This window comes from Brachycentrus maculatus, unplaced genomic scaffold (genome assembly GCF_059751285.1).
Source record: "Brachycentrus maculatus isolate JH-2025_06_01 unplaced genomic scaffold, ASM5975128v1 h1tg000353l, whole genome shotgun sequence".
Taxonomy (NCBI): domain Eukaryota; kingdom Metazoa; phylum Arthropoda; class Insecta; order Trichoptera; family Brachycentridae; genus Brachycentrus; species Brachycentrus maculatus.
In genome coordinates, this window is record NW_028281102.1 from 1,292,918 (window position 1) to 1,311,403 (window position 18,486).

At 33.2% G+C, this 18,486-nt stretch overlaps 1 protein-coding gene across 1 annotated transcript; it reads right to left on the bottom strand.

Moving 5' to 3' along the window:
* Window positions 1-390: 390 nt before the first annotated feature.
* LOC148303743 (transmembrane channel-like protein 7) lies at window positions 391-15,401 on the bottom strand. Its single transcript, XM_088269491.1, has 13 exons — window positions 14,615-15,401; window positions 13,135-13,288; window positions 11,416-11,563; window positions 10,258-10,509; window positions 7,810-7,958; window positions 7,572-7,722; window positions 6,788-7,056; window positions 6,586-6,703; window positions 6,066-6,175; window positions 4,579-4,869; window positions 3,537-3,695; window positions 3,322-3,455; window positions 391-2,559 (listed from the first exon to the last, which is right to left on the bottom strand). The coding sequence occupies exons 1-13, from the start codon at window positions 14,856-14,858 to the stop codon at window positions 2,111-2,113; spliced, it is 2,628 nt and encodes an 875-aa protein (XP_088125617.1). The 5' UTR covers window positions 14,859-15,401; the 3' UTR covers window positions 391-2,110.
* Between the last annotated feature and the right edge of the window lie 3,085 nt (window positions 15,402-18,486).

An 18,486-nucleotide genomic window follows, 5' to 3' on the forward strand; every position in this document is an offset into this window, starting at 1 on the left:
AGAAATGGGCAAGGAATTTAAAGTATCAACTACCTTATCAACTAACTATGTATTTTATCTTATTTTTTGACATCTCATCAAAGATGAAGAAGAATATGGAAGTCTGGGCATTTACGGGGCTTACGACCGTCATATGCCCAGACTTCCATATTCTTCTTCATCTTTGATGAGATGTCAAAAAATAATATGAAAATAACTCCTGTAATTGGAGATAATCCAGATTTTGTGAACAAGTATTTGGACACACTCAAAATGTTGTAAATGTATTTTATCATTTATGTAGGGGTAAGCAGTGAGGATAGAACGCCTATCACTTTATATTTACACAGCTTATTCAGAGGATTCTTAAGAGAAATGAAAAATTCAATAATTTAAAAAATATATATTTATTTAGTAGAATAACATGTAAATAATATAAAGGCAAGTACTTCTGAGCAAGTTTTCATAGTAATATAGTAAAATTGTTTTAAGAGAAATATTGGAAGACAACGTAATATTTTATTATAAAAAAATCAAAGCATTTTATTAAAAGAGCAGGCAATAAATATATGCTTTTAGTTAAAAATCAAATCAAAGATAACATTAGATAAATATTATTGTAACATATATAATAAATAAAAATATTGCACAAAAATTGCTTGTGATATTAACTTATAAGCTTATGACTTTAAAAACAATACTGTATCTTGTATCCAGTCTTTCAAAATAGTGAAGAAAATAAGAGTGGTGGTGTAGTTTTTATGGCAACACTTGTACATTTATAAGGTATTAATAAATAATAATCAATAATTAAAGCACTCAAACAATCACAAAATAAACTAATCACGCAAAATTCAATGCATAAACCGAATGGTTTTATATTTTCAATGTTAATAAGACAACACAATTTGGTGTTGCCATTGCAAAATTGGTTTTAGGCAAGACTTGTTATACTTCAACTCTTTTTGTCAACATTATTTGACTAATTTAAAATATTTTGGGAATTGTTGATTCCATTTGTAGCATAAGTAAATTGGCTATCTGGTTTTAAACTATACAAAATTATTTAAAAAAAAGCTGTCTGCCAATTGTGTTGTGAAAATAAGGAATTAATTTATTGCCGACCAAGTTTGCTGTGCAATAAAGTTATCTGTAGAACAGGTGAAGGTACCATTCTATTGGTGATAATACATTATTTAGAGCGTGTAAAAATGCATGGAAATCTGTTACATACTTGTATGTCAACTTTTGCCAATTCTATAGATAAGTTTACAGAAAGTGCATGATTTGTGTAGGTGATAAGAGGAATGAATTAATTTTCATGTCATCATGTAATCTGACAGCTCAATAATTTCATAGTTAATAAGTATGTCTAATATTATGATTTTGAGATATTATCAACATCCATAAAGCTTCATCATCATCATCTTCTAAAGGCAGCGCCTTGTTGTGTCAGCCACTTGTCTCTGTCAGTCGCCATCCTCTTGAGCTGCGAATAGGAGGAGACGTCCATGAGCCGCTTCAAATCCTGGAAGTATGAAGTTCTTGGGCGGCCTCTTGTTCGTTTTCCCAAGATTCTTCCTTCGAAGATGTTGCTAAGAAAGGTGCTATGTCTAATTGAGTGCCCTATTAGCTTGGCCTTCCTCTTCAAAATATGATTTATAAGCTCTCTTCTTTCTTTTACGTCCTGCAACACCTTTTCATTGGACTTCCTTACGACCCATGATGTTTTGGTCATCTTCCTCCAAACCCACATCTCAAATGCTTCAAGCCGGTCTTTTTCGTACTTTTGGATGGTCCAGGTTTCACACCCATACAACAAAACACTCCAAACAAAAGCCTTTATGAATCCATAATCCATAAAGCTTATATTAATAGAATTTCATTTAAAATTAGTATTATCTCCACATTAACGAATAAGTTATGTAGACTTCATGTTTCATACATTGTTATATCACAATAGTGAACAAAACTAATTATGCATATAAACATAACAACTTATTTAAAAATAAATACATTTTCACTATAAATTGATAAATTTGATGCCTAAAAATATTATATTTTTCAAAGATAAAAATCACATACAAAGCCTCAAACGTTTACTTCTAATATAATTGATTTATTTTTATTATTAATAGTTATTGCTTGGTGTATTCCTTGGATTAAAATTTTCATAATTTTTCCTCATCCTCGATGAACTGGATTTGTCTAAAGGGCTGATTGGAGGTCTTGCAGATTCGTGAGATATGTTTTCATAGCCTTTGTAGTCGGATGTATTCACAGAAGATGGAGATTGAGGGCCTATTGACCTAGGAGAATCAAATGGCAATTTTCTGGAACTGCTGTCAATATTCCGCTGAAGTCCCGAAGAAGACGGCCTAGTTGAAGGTGATTTATGTCCCATAGTAGACCCCGGGGAATCAAATGGATTTTTCTTTGCACTGTTAGCAACTTCAAACTGGAAACCGGCATTAGAAGGCTTTCTGATTTTGTCAGAATCTTTTAAATATTTCCAGGTGTTGCTCTGTTCAAGGTAAGAATTATCAATATTTTCATCTTCTTTTTGGCTGTAGATCCATTCTGAAAAAGTAAGATGCGGTAAATAAATGTAAGTAAGATATCACACTACATTAATTCAACAGAATGTGAGGTGTTTTGGTAATAAAGGAAGCGCAATGTCCAAACTTGACCTAAACTAACTGACTTTAACTCTTGAATGATTTCGATTTGGTAATTTAAAAAATATATGTTGATTTTTTGGTCATTTGGGGTATATGATTGCACACATGTACATATTTTCAAATGTTAGAGCACAACAATAAATATAAGTGATATTTCATTCGTTTGCAAAGTCAAAATAAAACTTCTTTCATTTCTAACTGCGCTAGATGGTGCATAGGGCACCGCATCAGATAGGCACAGTATCAACCTGATTGTAAATTATATGAAGGCAAGGTGATCAGTCTTGCGTTTCAAATTCTCAGATTCAAAAGTGGAAGATATTTGATGGGACAAGGATAAGGCAAGTGAATGAGCTTTGGGCGAAGGACATTTCTGCTATATGGGAAAGGATGTGGAGGAGCAATAGTAGGTATAAAAGAGATAACATTTGAAATGACTAAGATACTTGGGGTTGCATACCCAAGTGCCTTAGCCATATTCAAGCAAGCTTGTTTATGAGTCTCTTGAGCTAATATTTATCTGCAAGCCAATAACAATATAAGCGAACGTTTGTGGTAGATGTTGCATTTAGATAGACCACATTTTACGGTGAAATACTCGTATCTGTAAGCTCAGAAATTTTAACTTTTCATTATAAAGTAAAAAGAGTCAAATACTTACGCCCCTTTGAGACTTTGGCAATGGCATCCAGGAGGAACTCTTTATCTTTGGATTCCAAAACGAGCATATCACGTAAAATGTTTACCATACTCTTTTGGGCCAATGATTTGGCACGCAAGTAATATGCACTGACACTAGAAACAAATTATATACATAAAATAACGTTTCTATGAGTGATATACGAAAATTCATTAAGTAAAACTTCATATAGTTACCACATGGCAATTAATATAAATGCTACAACTCCTGGTTTGGTTATGTACATGATAACGGAGAAGAACGGACTTCCTTCTTTTAAGTTGAGGATTCCATCCACAAATACTAAGTAGACATAATGGTAATTGTCAAATGGACCACATCCACCTGTTTGAATCCTAGAAAATGAATAAATAAAGCAACATTAATTTATTATTCCAGCTGTTTACAAGTAGAAAGACACATGATAATCCAAATATGATAATCTCTTTCAAACTCTATCTGTACCCAAATGATGCATAGAGCATCGCATCAAATCAACGCAATACTAAATGGATTCTTTATTAGATGAAAACAAGGTGATCAGTTGCATGCTTTAAATTTATTGATATAGGAGTGGAATATATTTGGACAGCAAACATTCTAAAAGGAAAAAAAGAGCTCGAATCTTCTCTGGCTGCAGCATATTACTTTTACATATTACTTTCGCCAATGTACTTTTTTCATTTTCTGTACATGAAGTTTAAATAAATAAATAAATAAATAAATGAATATTAATTATCATGCTATCTCCTTCGTTTAAAATATGTATTGATCTATCTCCATTTTCATGTGGTGTTTTCAAATTTTCATCTCTTTGGCGGTCAATTTAACAAACAAAAACCACTACGCATCTTTTCTGCACAAGATTCTGCTTAAGTTTAAATGGTTTTGAAGACAATTCATTCGTTGTCTTCAAAATTTCATTTATAATTTCAACACCACAAGCGGATATGATTAACTGATAAAAGTACGTTAAGATAACTATTAGTAGACTAACAAAGTTAATGAACAAATGATTTCCTTGGAGATTGCTGCACTTGATTTTGATATACATATTTAAATAATTATTATGACTCAAATGTTAGGCATTTTTATATGTATAACTTAAGTCTGATCATGCTTAATCCAGACAGGTTAATCCAGGTAACATTTTTTCATCACTTAGTCCTATACAAATCTATTGTGCTGAAATCAATACAGATGGTTTACATTTATTATTGTTAAAAAATATATATTAACCCTGTAAAAATATAGCCCAGTGTAAGAAGTATCACAAGAAGAGACATGAAGATTAGCACTAGGAAGAAAGTCTCAGTCTGTGCGGCTCGCCATGACTTGGTTGACGGCTGGCAAGTGTACTGCATACTCAGTCTCTTCATGTAGAAGGTTATGAACATCTTCAGTGAGACTATGGCACAAAGTATGGGAGAATAGAATAATCCCATCCACAGCAAGGTTTGGTTGTATATGAGACCGAGCGTATTGCGGGCTATATCGAACTCCGGAATTGTCAATTTTTTCCATAAATATCTGTAAGGACAAATGAAAGCAGTCAATAAAAATAAGTAATTTTTATTTATTGATTTGGCGTTTAATTTGTAGAACATTTAAATTTATATATGAATTTTAAATCAAACACAGATTTTTTTGAGTCTACTAAGTTGTATTTTCTTTTCTTCTATTTGACTCAAAAAAATCTGTGTTTGATTTAAAATTAATACATAAATTAAAATAAGTAATTTTACTATCATGGCACTGCACATTAGAATAAGATGCTTCTTTAATCACAAATTCTACGAGAAAGTAATTTATATGTCTGCACATTTACATGAAATAGTAACACCCGAATCATAATAATAAAACATTGCGAGTAATGACAGAAAGCAACTGCGCTTTTTTAAGTACATATTAAAGGGCATATAATTGATTTACTTTTTTGTGCGATGAGGTAATATAATTTTGTTCTTTCTTGCCTAGAAAGCTCTCACACCTACAGTGACATGGATCGGTATATTATACATTACTACTAATGCGTCATAATTCAATTCAATTTAATTCAATTCAATTCAATTTATTCAATAATTAATATATACATTACAAACAAATATTTAAGGCGTATACATTAAAAAAACAAATTAAAAATTACACAAGAAGACTCTTGTTAAATGTGTAGAAGAATCTCGCTTCGGAAAACTCCTTCGGACACATGGAACAGATCAATATCCGATGTGATATTGTTCAACATAGCGGTAGCTCTTCCTACAGGCATAACCATCGGCAGGTTGGTCCTGTGTATAGGAATCTGAAACAATCTATGCCGACGCTGTCTTAGGTAACTATCGGGAACATACAGACCAATGCTCTGGATAATTTCAGGATTATCGATCATACTGCGCAACAATCGATAAAAATGCGTAATCAAATACGCATTCCTTCTAGTCTCTAAACTATTGTAGCCAAGCATACCCTGGAGAAACTGGGTCGGGTAGAGCCAAGGATAATAGCCGTACTCTCTCATGTAGAGATACCTCAAAAACTTCTTTTGGACTTTCTCTACCATAAGAGAGTACTTAAGCTCGTGTGGCCCCCAGATCATCGAGCCACTCATAAGTAAATGTAGGAAAGACTCAAATTTTGTGATTTATGTAATAGTTCAGGGAAATGAAAAAACTGTAATATTATATTAAAAATGTATAATTTTCAATATCATAAAATATTTTACTTACTTGTTTATGACAGACCGCAAGAATTCAATGATTGGCATTATAATTATTGAGAAAATGAAGTCAAAAATGATCAGTCGATACACTTCTTGACCTAGAGACGTCTCCCAGCACTAAAGAAGAAAAAATGCATATAAAAAAATATGTACAACATATATTGTGTCGAGTTGTGATCCAAGTTTAAGTCAGAGATTCTCGGTTCGAACCCACTCTACTACAATTTGATACCTATTTCTAATAATGAGCCGCTTGGGCTCAGAGAAATAATATGAAATTGAAATATTTGTGTAAAAAATAAAAACATAAATATTTCTCTTTAAAAAAAATTTCAAAGAAAAATAGTTATCTTTTTACTTATTATTAAATAGGTCTATTTTTATTTGTTTGTTGTTGTTTTATCTTTATTTTATTATCATAATTTCATAATATAAAATATGATTTTTTACCCTGAAATGTTCTGCCAGGAGGGGCAGTACATTCAATATACACATTTGAAAATATAACGGATATGGTTTAAACTCACCCTGTTTTTAGATCGCAGCCAAAATATAACTAGAATGGCAACTACTACAGCTTCTAATGCAAATGTCCTCAAGAGGGTTATAAATATTGCAGTTCGAGGATTACTGTAGTGTTCAAATCTGAAATTATAAAACATATTAAAATGATATTTAAACAAATAAAGAGATATTTTTTTATGCAAACAGATCAAGTGAATAAATTACCTGGATATAAAACTAAATATCATTGGCACTATTAGCATGATCAGTGTTACGATGACAGCCATGAGGATTCGTAAGCTGGAGACCCTTATAGTGGTGACCACTCCGGGGACATCCACAATACTATCATCCAACAGCGTGACCATCAGGACCCCGGTCAGGCACAGAAGGGTTATGGCAAAACCGTGCACCAGGATTTTTATAAACAGACGAGAGCATCGCATCGAGTAAGACTTTTCACTTTTCACTTTGCTGCTGTCACTTAGCAATTCCTTTAATAGTAAAACATAATACAACGGGAAATTAGTTAAACATTATAACTCTCCAGTCAAGGAGTTTTTAAATAAGAAAAAATCATCAGCCATTTTGTAAAAAACATAAGCTATTTTGAATGTTATGGAAATTTTATTTATTGTTTCGGAATTCACTTTGTTGTAAGACATGATGAAATTGTAAAAGAAAAACATTTGTTTTATTTAGACCTGAAGATTGAGCATAGCTTCTAAAACTAGTCATTATAATGAAATAAATATAACTCATGTGGTAAAAAACAAGTGTTTTTCTTTTACAATTTCATCTAAATTTGACTTTATTATTAAGTTTTAAGAGACGGTTTCAATACATATTTGTTATTATGTCAACTTTATTATACTATCGATTTTCTTCAATAACTCGTTTTAGACAGTCAAAAGGAAATTTAGAGACATTGGTTGAGAAAGTCGTACCATATTAAGCAGTCAATTATAAAGCATATAAATTCATAGTTGATTGAGATAAAATTATTTACCTTGAGTTCATTAAATAGAATTCTAGATTTCAAGGTGGCGGCTTGCGGAGAAGATATACCAAAATCCCACCCGCAGAATATTTTATTTGCATATACATTTTTTATCCCACCTGCAGTTTCAATAAAACTAACCCTATATGAACGAGCCATTCTGAAAGTTTAAATACAGTTGAAATATCTTTGAATAATATTTGAATAATATTTACTATGCATGTATTTAAACTAAATCTCACGTTACCTTATAGATAGGACAATGAACATTGTAAAATACATAACGAGCATTGTAAAGAAGTATGCGTATGGAATATTGTAGAAGTATCCAGGGGTTACACTAAATATCACCGGTGAATAGAACCCGTAATACAATGTCGTATTTGTGAAGAAACCCTGTAAAGTGAAAAAAAATCATATGAAAAAATGTAAAAACAAATAGAATTATCCGAAAAATGTTAAATTAACATATCAACCTTTTACCTCTTATCAAAATCCTGAGCAGGAGTGTACAGACATAAATAAAAGCAAACAATTTACCATGATAAACTTATGTAATACATTCTGGCTAACACAGGGAAATGCTCCATGCTCTAAGCTAGAGGGGCCTAACCTTATTGGGTCAATAGCAGTGGCGTGCACAGAGAACTAATTAAGGTAGGCAGTAGAGGTAGGTAATAAGGTAAGCTAGGTACTACTTAATAAGGTAGGGTAGGTACTGGTTGCGTTTTTGTATGTCACGCGGGTAAGTTATGATAGGCACTGCTTTTCTGCCTATATGGAATGCACGCCCCTGGTGAATAGACCCCTAGGATATGTTTTCTTTTTCAGCTGCTCTCTTCATGAGCTAATTTACTGGCCTTGATGGGACAGCCTGGCTGTCGCCATCTTCTACGCTATCTCTGCCTCTCTTGAATTTATGGAACTACTTTTGAATAACCAATAATAAAGGAGTAGACTTCCCGAAAACTTATATATTAACCTTTCCGGGAGTACAAAAATTGATGTCCGACTTTCTCTGAGGAGTGGGTTCTTTTTACGTGAGAAATTTGTTTTTTTTTCATTAAATCGATGTATAATGAAGATAGAAATTATGTTACAATAATAAAAAAAAAACACCTATTCGAAATATTTTTCAATTATGACAAAATTACACACAAATACCACAGATGTCATTGCTATACAAGTTACATCATACTAACTGACAGACGGACTTTGACGTTCATTAAAGTCCATACTCCTTTAAAGAAAATTCGCACTGACGTTCATTTACGTCCATACTCCCGGACTGGTTAATGGATGGTTTCAGACTTTTTTCTTGCTTGGTAAAGAGTTTTACTATGGTGTAGTACTTGAGTTTCTTTAACTTGGCAAGATGGTTCATCTTGCTTGGGTTTCGGTTACAGCTACTCAATGATTAATGACCCAATTGATTTAAACTTCGATTTTTATACCACTAATGAGTGCAATACCACGAGGTAGCTAATTGTTCATTCATAGCTGCACTGTTTCATATTGATACTAAGTATATATTGAAAGCCCTTCAAATAAGAAATATATTACGAACATTAGGACCAATTAAAAATAAATGTTCTTGGATTGATTTTGCAGCTAACGGGAATCGAACCTGTGATGCCAGTTTTGTAGTCGGATGTCTATGGCGCCAGCTTGCTTAATTGCTCTATTGAACACCATAAACATTCAAATAAAGCCCCAAAAATAGATCTGACATACAATGTACATTAAAAATGAGTTGCAAAGATTAGATATAATCAACGAGTCAATATGGAAATTACAAAAAATATTTACCATGATAATCGCACTCTTGTTAATTTATATCAGTTGATACTTAGATGGTGCATTTTAAAACCAAATAAATGAGATAATTTTTTTTACATCTTTTGATGAACATTTGAATAGGATTTACATAATATTTGACAATTTTTCTGCAGTTTTCTCAGCAAATGAAGAAAATAATTCAAAAAGAGTTCTAAACAAACCAGCGGTTTAGCATATCATCATTCAAATGAGATTCAGTTAAAACTTTTTCTACTTCTTCTAACACTTGTCCACACCTAATGGTGCATAGGGCACTGCATCATATTGACGCAGTGTTATCTTGATCGTTACTAACACGAAGGCAAGATGATCACGCCTGCCCTTCGGGGACCAATCCAGGGTAATATTAAATAAATATTAGAGTGTAAAATCACTAATATTTATGTCACCCCCACCCTGAGAATCGAGCCCGGGACCTCCAGCATGGTAGCTAAACACGCTAACCATTACACCACGGAGGTGGAAGAAAAACGACCAACGACGTACCAATTAAAACTAGGATCATACAACCCATTTCCCTTCCGATCTAACACTGATAATACAGAATTATTTTTAATGATTATTTTTTGAAATCTCATCAAAGACGAAGAAGAATAAGGAAGTCTGGGCATTTACGGGGCTGACGACCGTCATAGGCTGGTTTAAGTGATGCGATGTTCATCTTTGATGAGATGTCAAAAAATAATATGAAAAACTCCTATAATTGGAGATAATCCAGATTTGTGAACAAGTATTTGGACACACTCAAAATGTTGTATTTTTGATGAAATATATATAAACCTTGTACAATATATTAAAAGAAAGGTAAAAAAGAATGCAAAATCCACATAAAAAAATAAGTAAAGTAACTATGTACCTGACCAGAAAATATGTCGAGAAAGCTGAAGGATGCTGATTGTACCGGGATATCACTATGAGCAGTGTAAAGGGCCTGTGGTATGACGATGAAGGATATCAGGAACAAGCTGACACTAGCGTTCATGATAAAAAGCCAGCGAAGGAATCTGAAGTAGGTGGCCACACCAGAACCAAAGCGACCTTCGATAGTTTTGATACTCTCATACCACAGTTCAAATGAGAATATCAAATTCCTGAAGTTCTGCTTCATCTGAAATATATAAGTATATTAAAACAAAATGAAAAATTCTTTGAAATTACAGGTACAGTAAGCCCCCCTATTATGTTGAGATAAGTTTCGCGTTATCGGGGGGAACACTATAGGAGGCTAACGATTTTTCATTTTAACCATTAGAAATTACTTGGCTCGTGCGATTCTTTTGGATGACGTAATCTTCCTACTGTGTTATACGGCGACCACTGTTATAAAAAAGCTACCGCTAACGTTATAAGAGGGTTTTTTGTAGTTTCATATTTACTTCTGGAGATTGTGAATTTAATATTTTAAAAAATATAAATAACCCAATTTATTTATCAAACACCACACTAATGTTTAAAAAAAATATTAATGTTATCCTTTGTTCTCAATCCAGTGACATAATTACATATTTAACGTTTTCATAATTTTCTCAATAAACATTTATTAGGTACCCCTTATTTTAATTAATTGATTCAGCAGTCACTTTATGGTAATATGTATCCATTTTTAATTTAAACTTCACTTGGTAAATACCATATTTTCTAAAATCTACCATGACACATTTTCCATTTCATTCCGCATCATACGTATACACCATACAGTGTTTGAAAATGCGGGGCATAGATATTAAGAAAAAGTGGTATTTACCAAGTGAAATTTAAATTCAAACCTTATATTTTATATATTTTGCCATCCCCTATGAATTAAAAAAAAGAGATGTATTATGATCTTATTATATAAATAAATATTTCAATCACATACTTTTGTCATGTCAGCCTAAGCGGCTTGTGTTTGAGAATAGAAATCAAGTTATAGCAGAGTGGGATCAAACCCAGAAACTTTGACTCCGAGTCTGCGACACTAACCACCAAACCACAACTCGAATCATAAGTCAGTCCATTTGTAATAAATTCAAACCTTTTTTTTCCAAAAGTTAAATCTATACTTCGTTCTTCGGAAAAATCCGATTGGCCTGTGTTTTGATTTGCGACTGACGGAAGCTGTAATTTTTGCTCTGATATTCCTCTTGACTGTCAAGCACTGTGGTAAATCCCGGAGAGTTTCTCTGAAAATTTAAATAATTTGTATCAAAGAAATAAACTATTTTAGGGTTCCAACGCTCATTAATTTGAAGCATCGTATATTAAAAGTTAGGCTAAAAGATTGGCCCTTAATAAGCACATAGGTACCTTTAAATTTAACATTGATGGACAAAACATTATATTTGAATAGGATTACTAATTTTTTAAAGATATTTATTTCTATTTTTAATAATATACATATATAACCAAAAAACTAGGCTTTGTATGATAATAAATATAAACATTGAAGTAGCCATCTTCCAGTTATTAATCTACGTGTCATGTGAACTTAGAACAAATTCATCTTTGTCTAAATTTCTAATGACTTGAACTAGTGTTTTTCTGAGTTCATAATCTGCCTGCTGAAAATAATGTTTTCATTAGTTGAAAACTGGCTTGTGGGTCAAGTGATGAATTATGTGATTTTCTGCTTTTGTTCCATAACACGATAAGCAGATCACGGCTTTTTAAATATGTCAGTCTAATGTGCAACGGGTTAACACTAGAACCATCATTACATACGAGTACATAGAAACAAATAGTTATTAAAGAAATAGCAGTTAAATAGCACTCTTATGTTCGAGAAAGTCCTAAAGAAGTTTTTGGGATTTATCTACATGAAAGAGGACGGATATTATCCATGGCTTCTCCCAACCACAATTCTAAACGGTATCCTTGGCAATAACTGTTTACAACAACATGGCAACAATGGACTAGAATGAATGCATATTTTATAAGACATATTATTTTTAATCATGTCGCAACACTACCATTAATGCTGAAGTTATGCAGTGTATTGGTTTATATGTTCCTGATAATTACCTAAGACAGAATCAGCATAGATTTTTCGAGTTTTAATATATAGGATTATCCCTATACTGAGCTAGATCATATTGGATATATTGTTCAGTTACATGTCCCCAAGCAGAAATTTTCTACTCCTTTAACATTAACTACATATAGGCACTGTGTTAATTTTGTTTTATTTTAATTTTTCATGGTAACAATGTTTTAATTTGTCATGGTAAATTGTTTTTAAAATTTATAATCTATCTATTTTATATTCTCATGTGTACGATTTGAACTTATGTTTTTGATTTGATGTAATAAATAATAATAGTAATAAAACCCTTATCCGCACCCCAATGGTGCATAGGGCACTGCGTCATATAAACGCAGTGTTATCTTGATCGTTTACACATGAAGGAAAGGTGATCAGCCCTCCGCTTCAGGTACCAGTCCAGGGTAATATTGAATAAATATGACAGTGAAAAAATCACTTATATTTATTTTACCCCCCCTGGGAATCGAACCCGGGACCTCCAGAACGGTAGCCGAGCGTGCTGACCATTACACTACGGAGGCGGACAAAGTAATTTGATTTGATGTAATAATGTTTAAAAATGAAAATTATATATTGTGATACTTATTAAATATGATTCAAAGTCAACAAGTTAAATACTTTGTAATTTTAAAAGTTCTTATAATAATTTCAACGACCAAGAAGATCGTTTTCTAGCTGTTCTAGTGGAAAGTAAGATAATGATAGTTTTACAATCTCATTTCTTCTGCGTCAGGGCTGTCCTCCATAAGAGTGTCCACTTTTTCCATTTGTTGAACGATGTGCTGTACTTGATTTTCCTGTGTCTCTGGGTCAGTACTATGTAATAACGGGACATCCATTCCTGGCATATTTGTACCCACAGCTCCTGTGATATATAAAAATGAATAATGAAATATCTACTCCTGATTTTGGCTTAACACGGTGGACATAATCCAAAGAATATCATAAAAAGTGTGCAAAAAGCAAATATACTGTTCAAATGTAGATGCCAATTTTAGAAAAAAGAAATAAATCAGAATTTATTTTTTCCCTTTTTTTTATATTGCTGAGATGGTTTTTTTTTGGATATAAAAAGAAAAAAAATTAAGAGTAAGAATTATATTTACATTTCAATCACAATAAAATATCGCCGGATGAACTAGCAATTTACAAGAAGTTAAGTTGGGTCTACTTTTATTAAATTAAAGTAAATGAGATTTTTAATTTAAGAATTACACTTGGACGGCTTGACTCTGGCCTATGTCTGTACAAAATGTCAGATTTTTCAGTTCTTTGGACATGTTGCGCGTGGCAATGAGGTTGCGTCTGGAACGACTGGTTGTAATCGATAGCCTGGAGGGGAAGAGAGGGTGAGGAAGATCCCCACATAATGGATCGATCAAGTTAAGGCAGCAGCAGGCACCTCGGTGGTTAGAGCGCTACGTGCAGCGCAGTCAAGGGATAACTGGAGGAGTCATTGCTTCGACAAGGGTCACAACCCTCAGCAATGAGGACTAAGACAGAAAAGAAGATGAAGATTTGGTTGAGATAAAGCCACTCCACGATGCCTTGCCTCGCATATAGCGCGGAATATCACTTCAGGGATGCGTACAAATTAGACAGGTGGGCTACCAGGGAAGCGCTACGTGCAGCGCAGTCAAGGGATAACTGGAGAAGAGTCATTGCTTTGACAAGGGTCACAACCCTCAGTAATGAGGACTAATAGGGAGAAGAAGAGACTTTCAAGCATCATTCTAAGAGTTCATACGATCATATAAGATATCATAGGGTATTTTTTTATTATTTTTTTATAGTTAGTCTCGGTATTTCTATAAAAAAGGTAATGCAGTTAGTTCATCATGATAACAAATCATAGACAATAATATATTTTTAAATGTATGGAATAATTCTTCTTCTGACCCTCATCTGCAACTGCCGATTTAATTACAAAATTTGAATTTAGTAATTAAATCAGCGTTAGGATAGTAAGGATAGGGAAGGTAGACGTGAAAAATACATCACAAACATCTAGGCCAATAGAAAATAAATATTTCTTGAATTTATATTACAATTGGCAGGAATCGAACCCGCAAAGCCAGTTTTGCAGTCGAGCGTCTACCCACTACGCCTGTTTAGTATTTGATAGTATATTATACTAACGATATGGAGAGAGAAAAACATGGGAGTAAACATAATTACAATAGTCACTCACCCACGTTAGTAACATGTCTAGATGGTAGAAAGTTAACGGCATTCTGATGTGCGTTTCTGTGCAGAGACCTGGCCCTGCGGACAGTTTGGGCCGCCTGGCGCCACTCATCGCCCAACTCGTGGACATCTGCATTCACACTGCGGCTTCTTCCATACGTTCCAGAATCCCTCGCAGACATTTCGTACGAACTCCGCGGCTCCACATCCTCAGCCGCCTCTACGCGATTGTTGTTGAACCGGCGCATATTATGATACTAATTGCACTTCCCCTTATCGCAAACGATAGATCGACATATTAGCAAATATTTCCGGAATTCATCAACACAACAGGTTATCTTATCGCTTTTATCTCGGTAATTTCCTTAATACGAATGATTCACTATTAATTTGTTTACACATCCAAAAGTGGTAGGTATTAATTAAACATTAATGTTACAGTAAAAAAAATACCAATTTGTGTGCATTCAATCATGTTATATGATGATACATCTTGATGCTACCACAGACTAACTAATTTATATAATGCTATCAAAAGCGGAAAGCATCAAAGAAAACAAAAGTTACAGTAAGTAAAATATACGTCAAAAATTGAAAACTTTTCCGAACTTTTGATTCTTGACTTAAAGCACTTACACACAGAGAGCGACAGAACACCTGCGATAAAAAATTCGTAAGTATGCACAGGTATATATGGGATGCCGTATGTAAAAATTGCATGAGTTTTGAGATCGGATCGCAGGATCGAATCGTACATAGTGTGTAAGTGCCTTTACTAATTTTTGACGTTTCATTCATTGCCACATGAAAAAATAAATGTGATCAGCTGTTCATTCCTCTATAATTAGGGGCAGGTTGTAAGTGCTTCTTTACATTTATTTCTTTATTTTTATTTAATTTTTATATTTTTATGTATAAAAAATAATGTTGAAAATATATATTTTTTTTTAAGATTTTAAAATATTTTCTTTTTGGATATCGTTTTATGAATTCTCTAGTCATTCGGTTGTCATTCGTTTTTTCATTTCCAAAAAATGTTTTCTTTTAAAAGTACTGTAAAAATATTTATTTTGAACATGGGTAATAACATTTCTTTCACATAAACAAATGATAAAGTGCCGTATGCAGTATCTGGGTGCAGATGCGGTCAAAAATAGAGGAAGAAAATTTAAAGCCATTTCAAAGACAATTTTTTTATTCGGTCGTTGACTGTAGTATTCTTTGTTTGAAATTCTCATGCGGTTGTGAAATCTTCCTATTTTCAATTTCTTTAACGAACATTAAATCCGTGAGACAAATCGGAATACACGTTTTAATGTATTTAAATTAAAATTTTACTCATTAAATACCCCTATTTCTTAAATTCTACTGTGATACGTGTTTCGATGCGTTGTGTATATTTTTTTATGCTGATGAGTGTGTTTTGTTCGAGTAAGAATCCAGTTGGTTTATATAGGATATTATATATTATTATATGAAGGAGAGACTTGTACGTAAGTGATTTTTTCTCCACTCTCCTTCTAATCCCACTTCCGCAGATTGGAGAGCTTAAAACTTCGAATAGGAAGATTATGAATGAAAATATTATTCTGATCATGAGAAACGCGTACAAGAACTATTTGTTACTTCAATGCATAAGCACGTTTTCATATTTTTTGTTAAATTGTTTCCACCATGTTAGTAGCTTGGCCTATATTTAGGAGATAAGGTTTTTTTGATCAAAAACATGAAAGAAAAGGGCATATTTCATACACGATTTTCAAAAATTTTTTTTTTTTAAGGAATAACCCGCAAAGCCTCTATTAGAGTCTTGTCTGCAGGTAGGATAGTAAGGATAGGGAAGGTAAATGTGAAAAATAGACCACAGACACCCAGACGAATTGAAAATAAATCTTTCTTGAATTTATTTTGCAATTGGCGGGAATCGAACCCGCGACACCAGTTTCGCAGTCGAACGTCTAGCCAACTACGCCACGGCGCCTGCCGTTGATGTTTTTTATTCGCTCACTAAAAACACATCGCACTTAATTCAGTGGCATCATTAAGGGCGGATAATAGGAATCAAGAGTTAACACATACGGTAAAAACCTTTCTTTATTTATTCATACTTGTGATTAGATATTGTATCATAAGTTGTATGTTTATGAAAAAACTACGTACTCGTTCCATTTTAAACCATTGTATTCGTTGGTAACAATATTGTGCCCAGTAAACATCTAAAGATCCATACCCGATGTTATATTGTGATTTAGTAGATACATTCAATATTCGTATATAAGTATGTCAATATTTGGTATTTTTGTAACAAAGGTGATTTACTACTACTATTACCATCACGCCGTTTCCCCGCAGGGGTAGGCAGAAAGGATGGAACGCCACACTCTTCTGTCCTGACATACACTCCTCGCCTCCTTCACATCCATACATCTAGACATACATGCCCTCCGATAACGCAGACTTTTGATACCACCAGATTTTAGGTTCTGATTGATCTGATCGTGCCAAGTCCTTTTCGGTCGTCTTCGTTTTGTTTTTCCGCTCTGTTTTCTTAGTCATTCTCTTGTTATCCATTCACTCCACATGTCCATACCACCGTAAAGAACTCTTCCTAATCTTTTCAATTATTCCTTTTTCATTATGTGATTTGAAAGAATCGAGTAACGATCAGCCACAATTCTTTTGATTAATTTCTGGCAATAATTAAAAAAAAACATGTTCCTTATCCGAACCATTCGGACTGTTGGTCCATTTGGACCTAATACTATCTTACAGCAGGTACAAGGAGCAGTAAAAAAATGTATAGGGTGTTCGGGAGAGGACTGGTCCATTTCAACAAATTGAATAAATTTCACGGTGAATAGATTATTTCTGATTTTTTCAATCTCCCCGGGAATGAAGCCTGGGATCTTATGATTCACAATGATGATAATTTCTCGGTGTTCTAATTTCATAGTATTCACTTGTTAAACTCTTTTGAAATCACCTTAACGGATATGATTCCGAATGAATTTCAAGTTTCGATGGATGATATAATTTTTATAAAAAGTTTTTCGCTCTAAAATAAGTTTTATACGGACGATAATCATTTGTTATTGTAAAATAGGTTGGATATCTAAAATATTTATGAAGATAATCTACCCTCCCTGCGTTTTAGTTTATGGAGTTTTGAAACGAGACGAGAGGACAAGCGGATATCGGACTCGTAAAATCCGGAAAACTTACTTAGATTTTCCGTACCATTAGTTCGGAAATTCAAAGGAAAGGTAGACGATAATGTGTCTGCCAACAGGAAGTTTTACCTCCTCTATATTTTCCATCTAAACAGGTTCTTTCCTTACAACAACGGCCCGTACAACACCTCGGAGCGTTTATGTGAATGTCTAACATAACCCGAAATGGTACATTTACACTCACACGTACATACATAGATAAATATGAGGGCACTAGAATTAAACTTCAGATTCTTGAATATAAGTGGAACATATTTTAAGGGATACAGATGATATAATTCACGGAACTCAGGGATAGGAAACGGAGCAGAAATGGTGGGTAATTAAGAGGAAAAAAAAAACTTTCTAATGACAGCAGAAAAAAAGGGAAAAGAGATTCATACAAGCTTGTGAATAGACAAGCCACTAAAAGTAGAACGAGTGCATTGATGAACTAAAAATACACAAGAAAAAAAGGTTTCAATCTAATGTTCGAATGTATTGGCTCTCTGGTGTTAAGTTTATCCTTTATTTTCCAAAAATTCCTTTAAAGTGAAGTAAGATATTTTCTAAATGATTTTCTATTCCTATTTCTTTTAATCAGTGGATATATTGACTGTAGTAATGGGTTTAGCGATCATGCAATAAATCGGTTTGTTTTTCACAT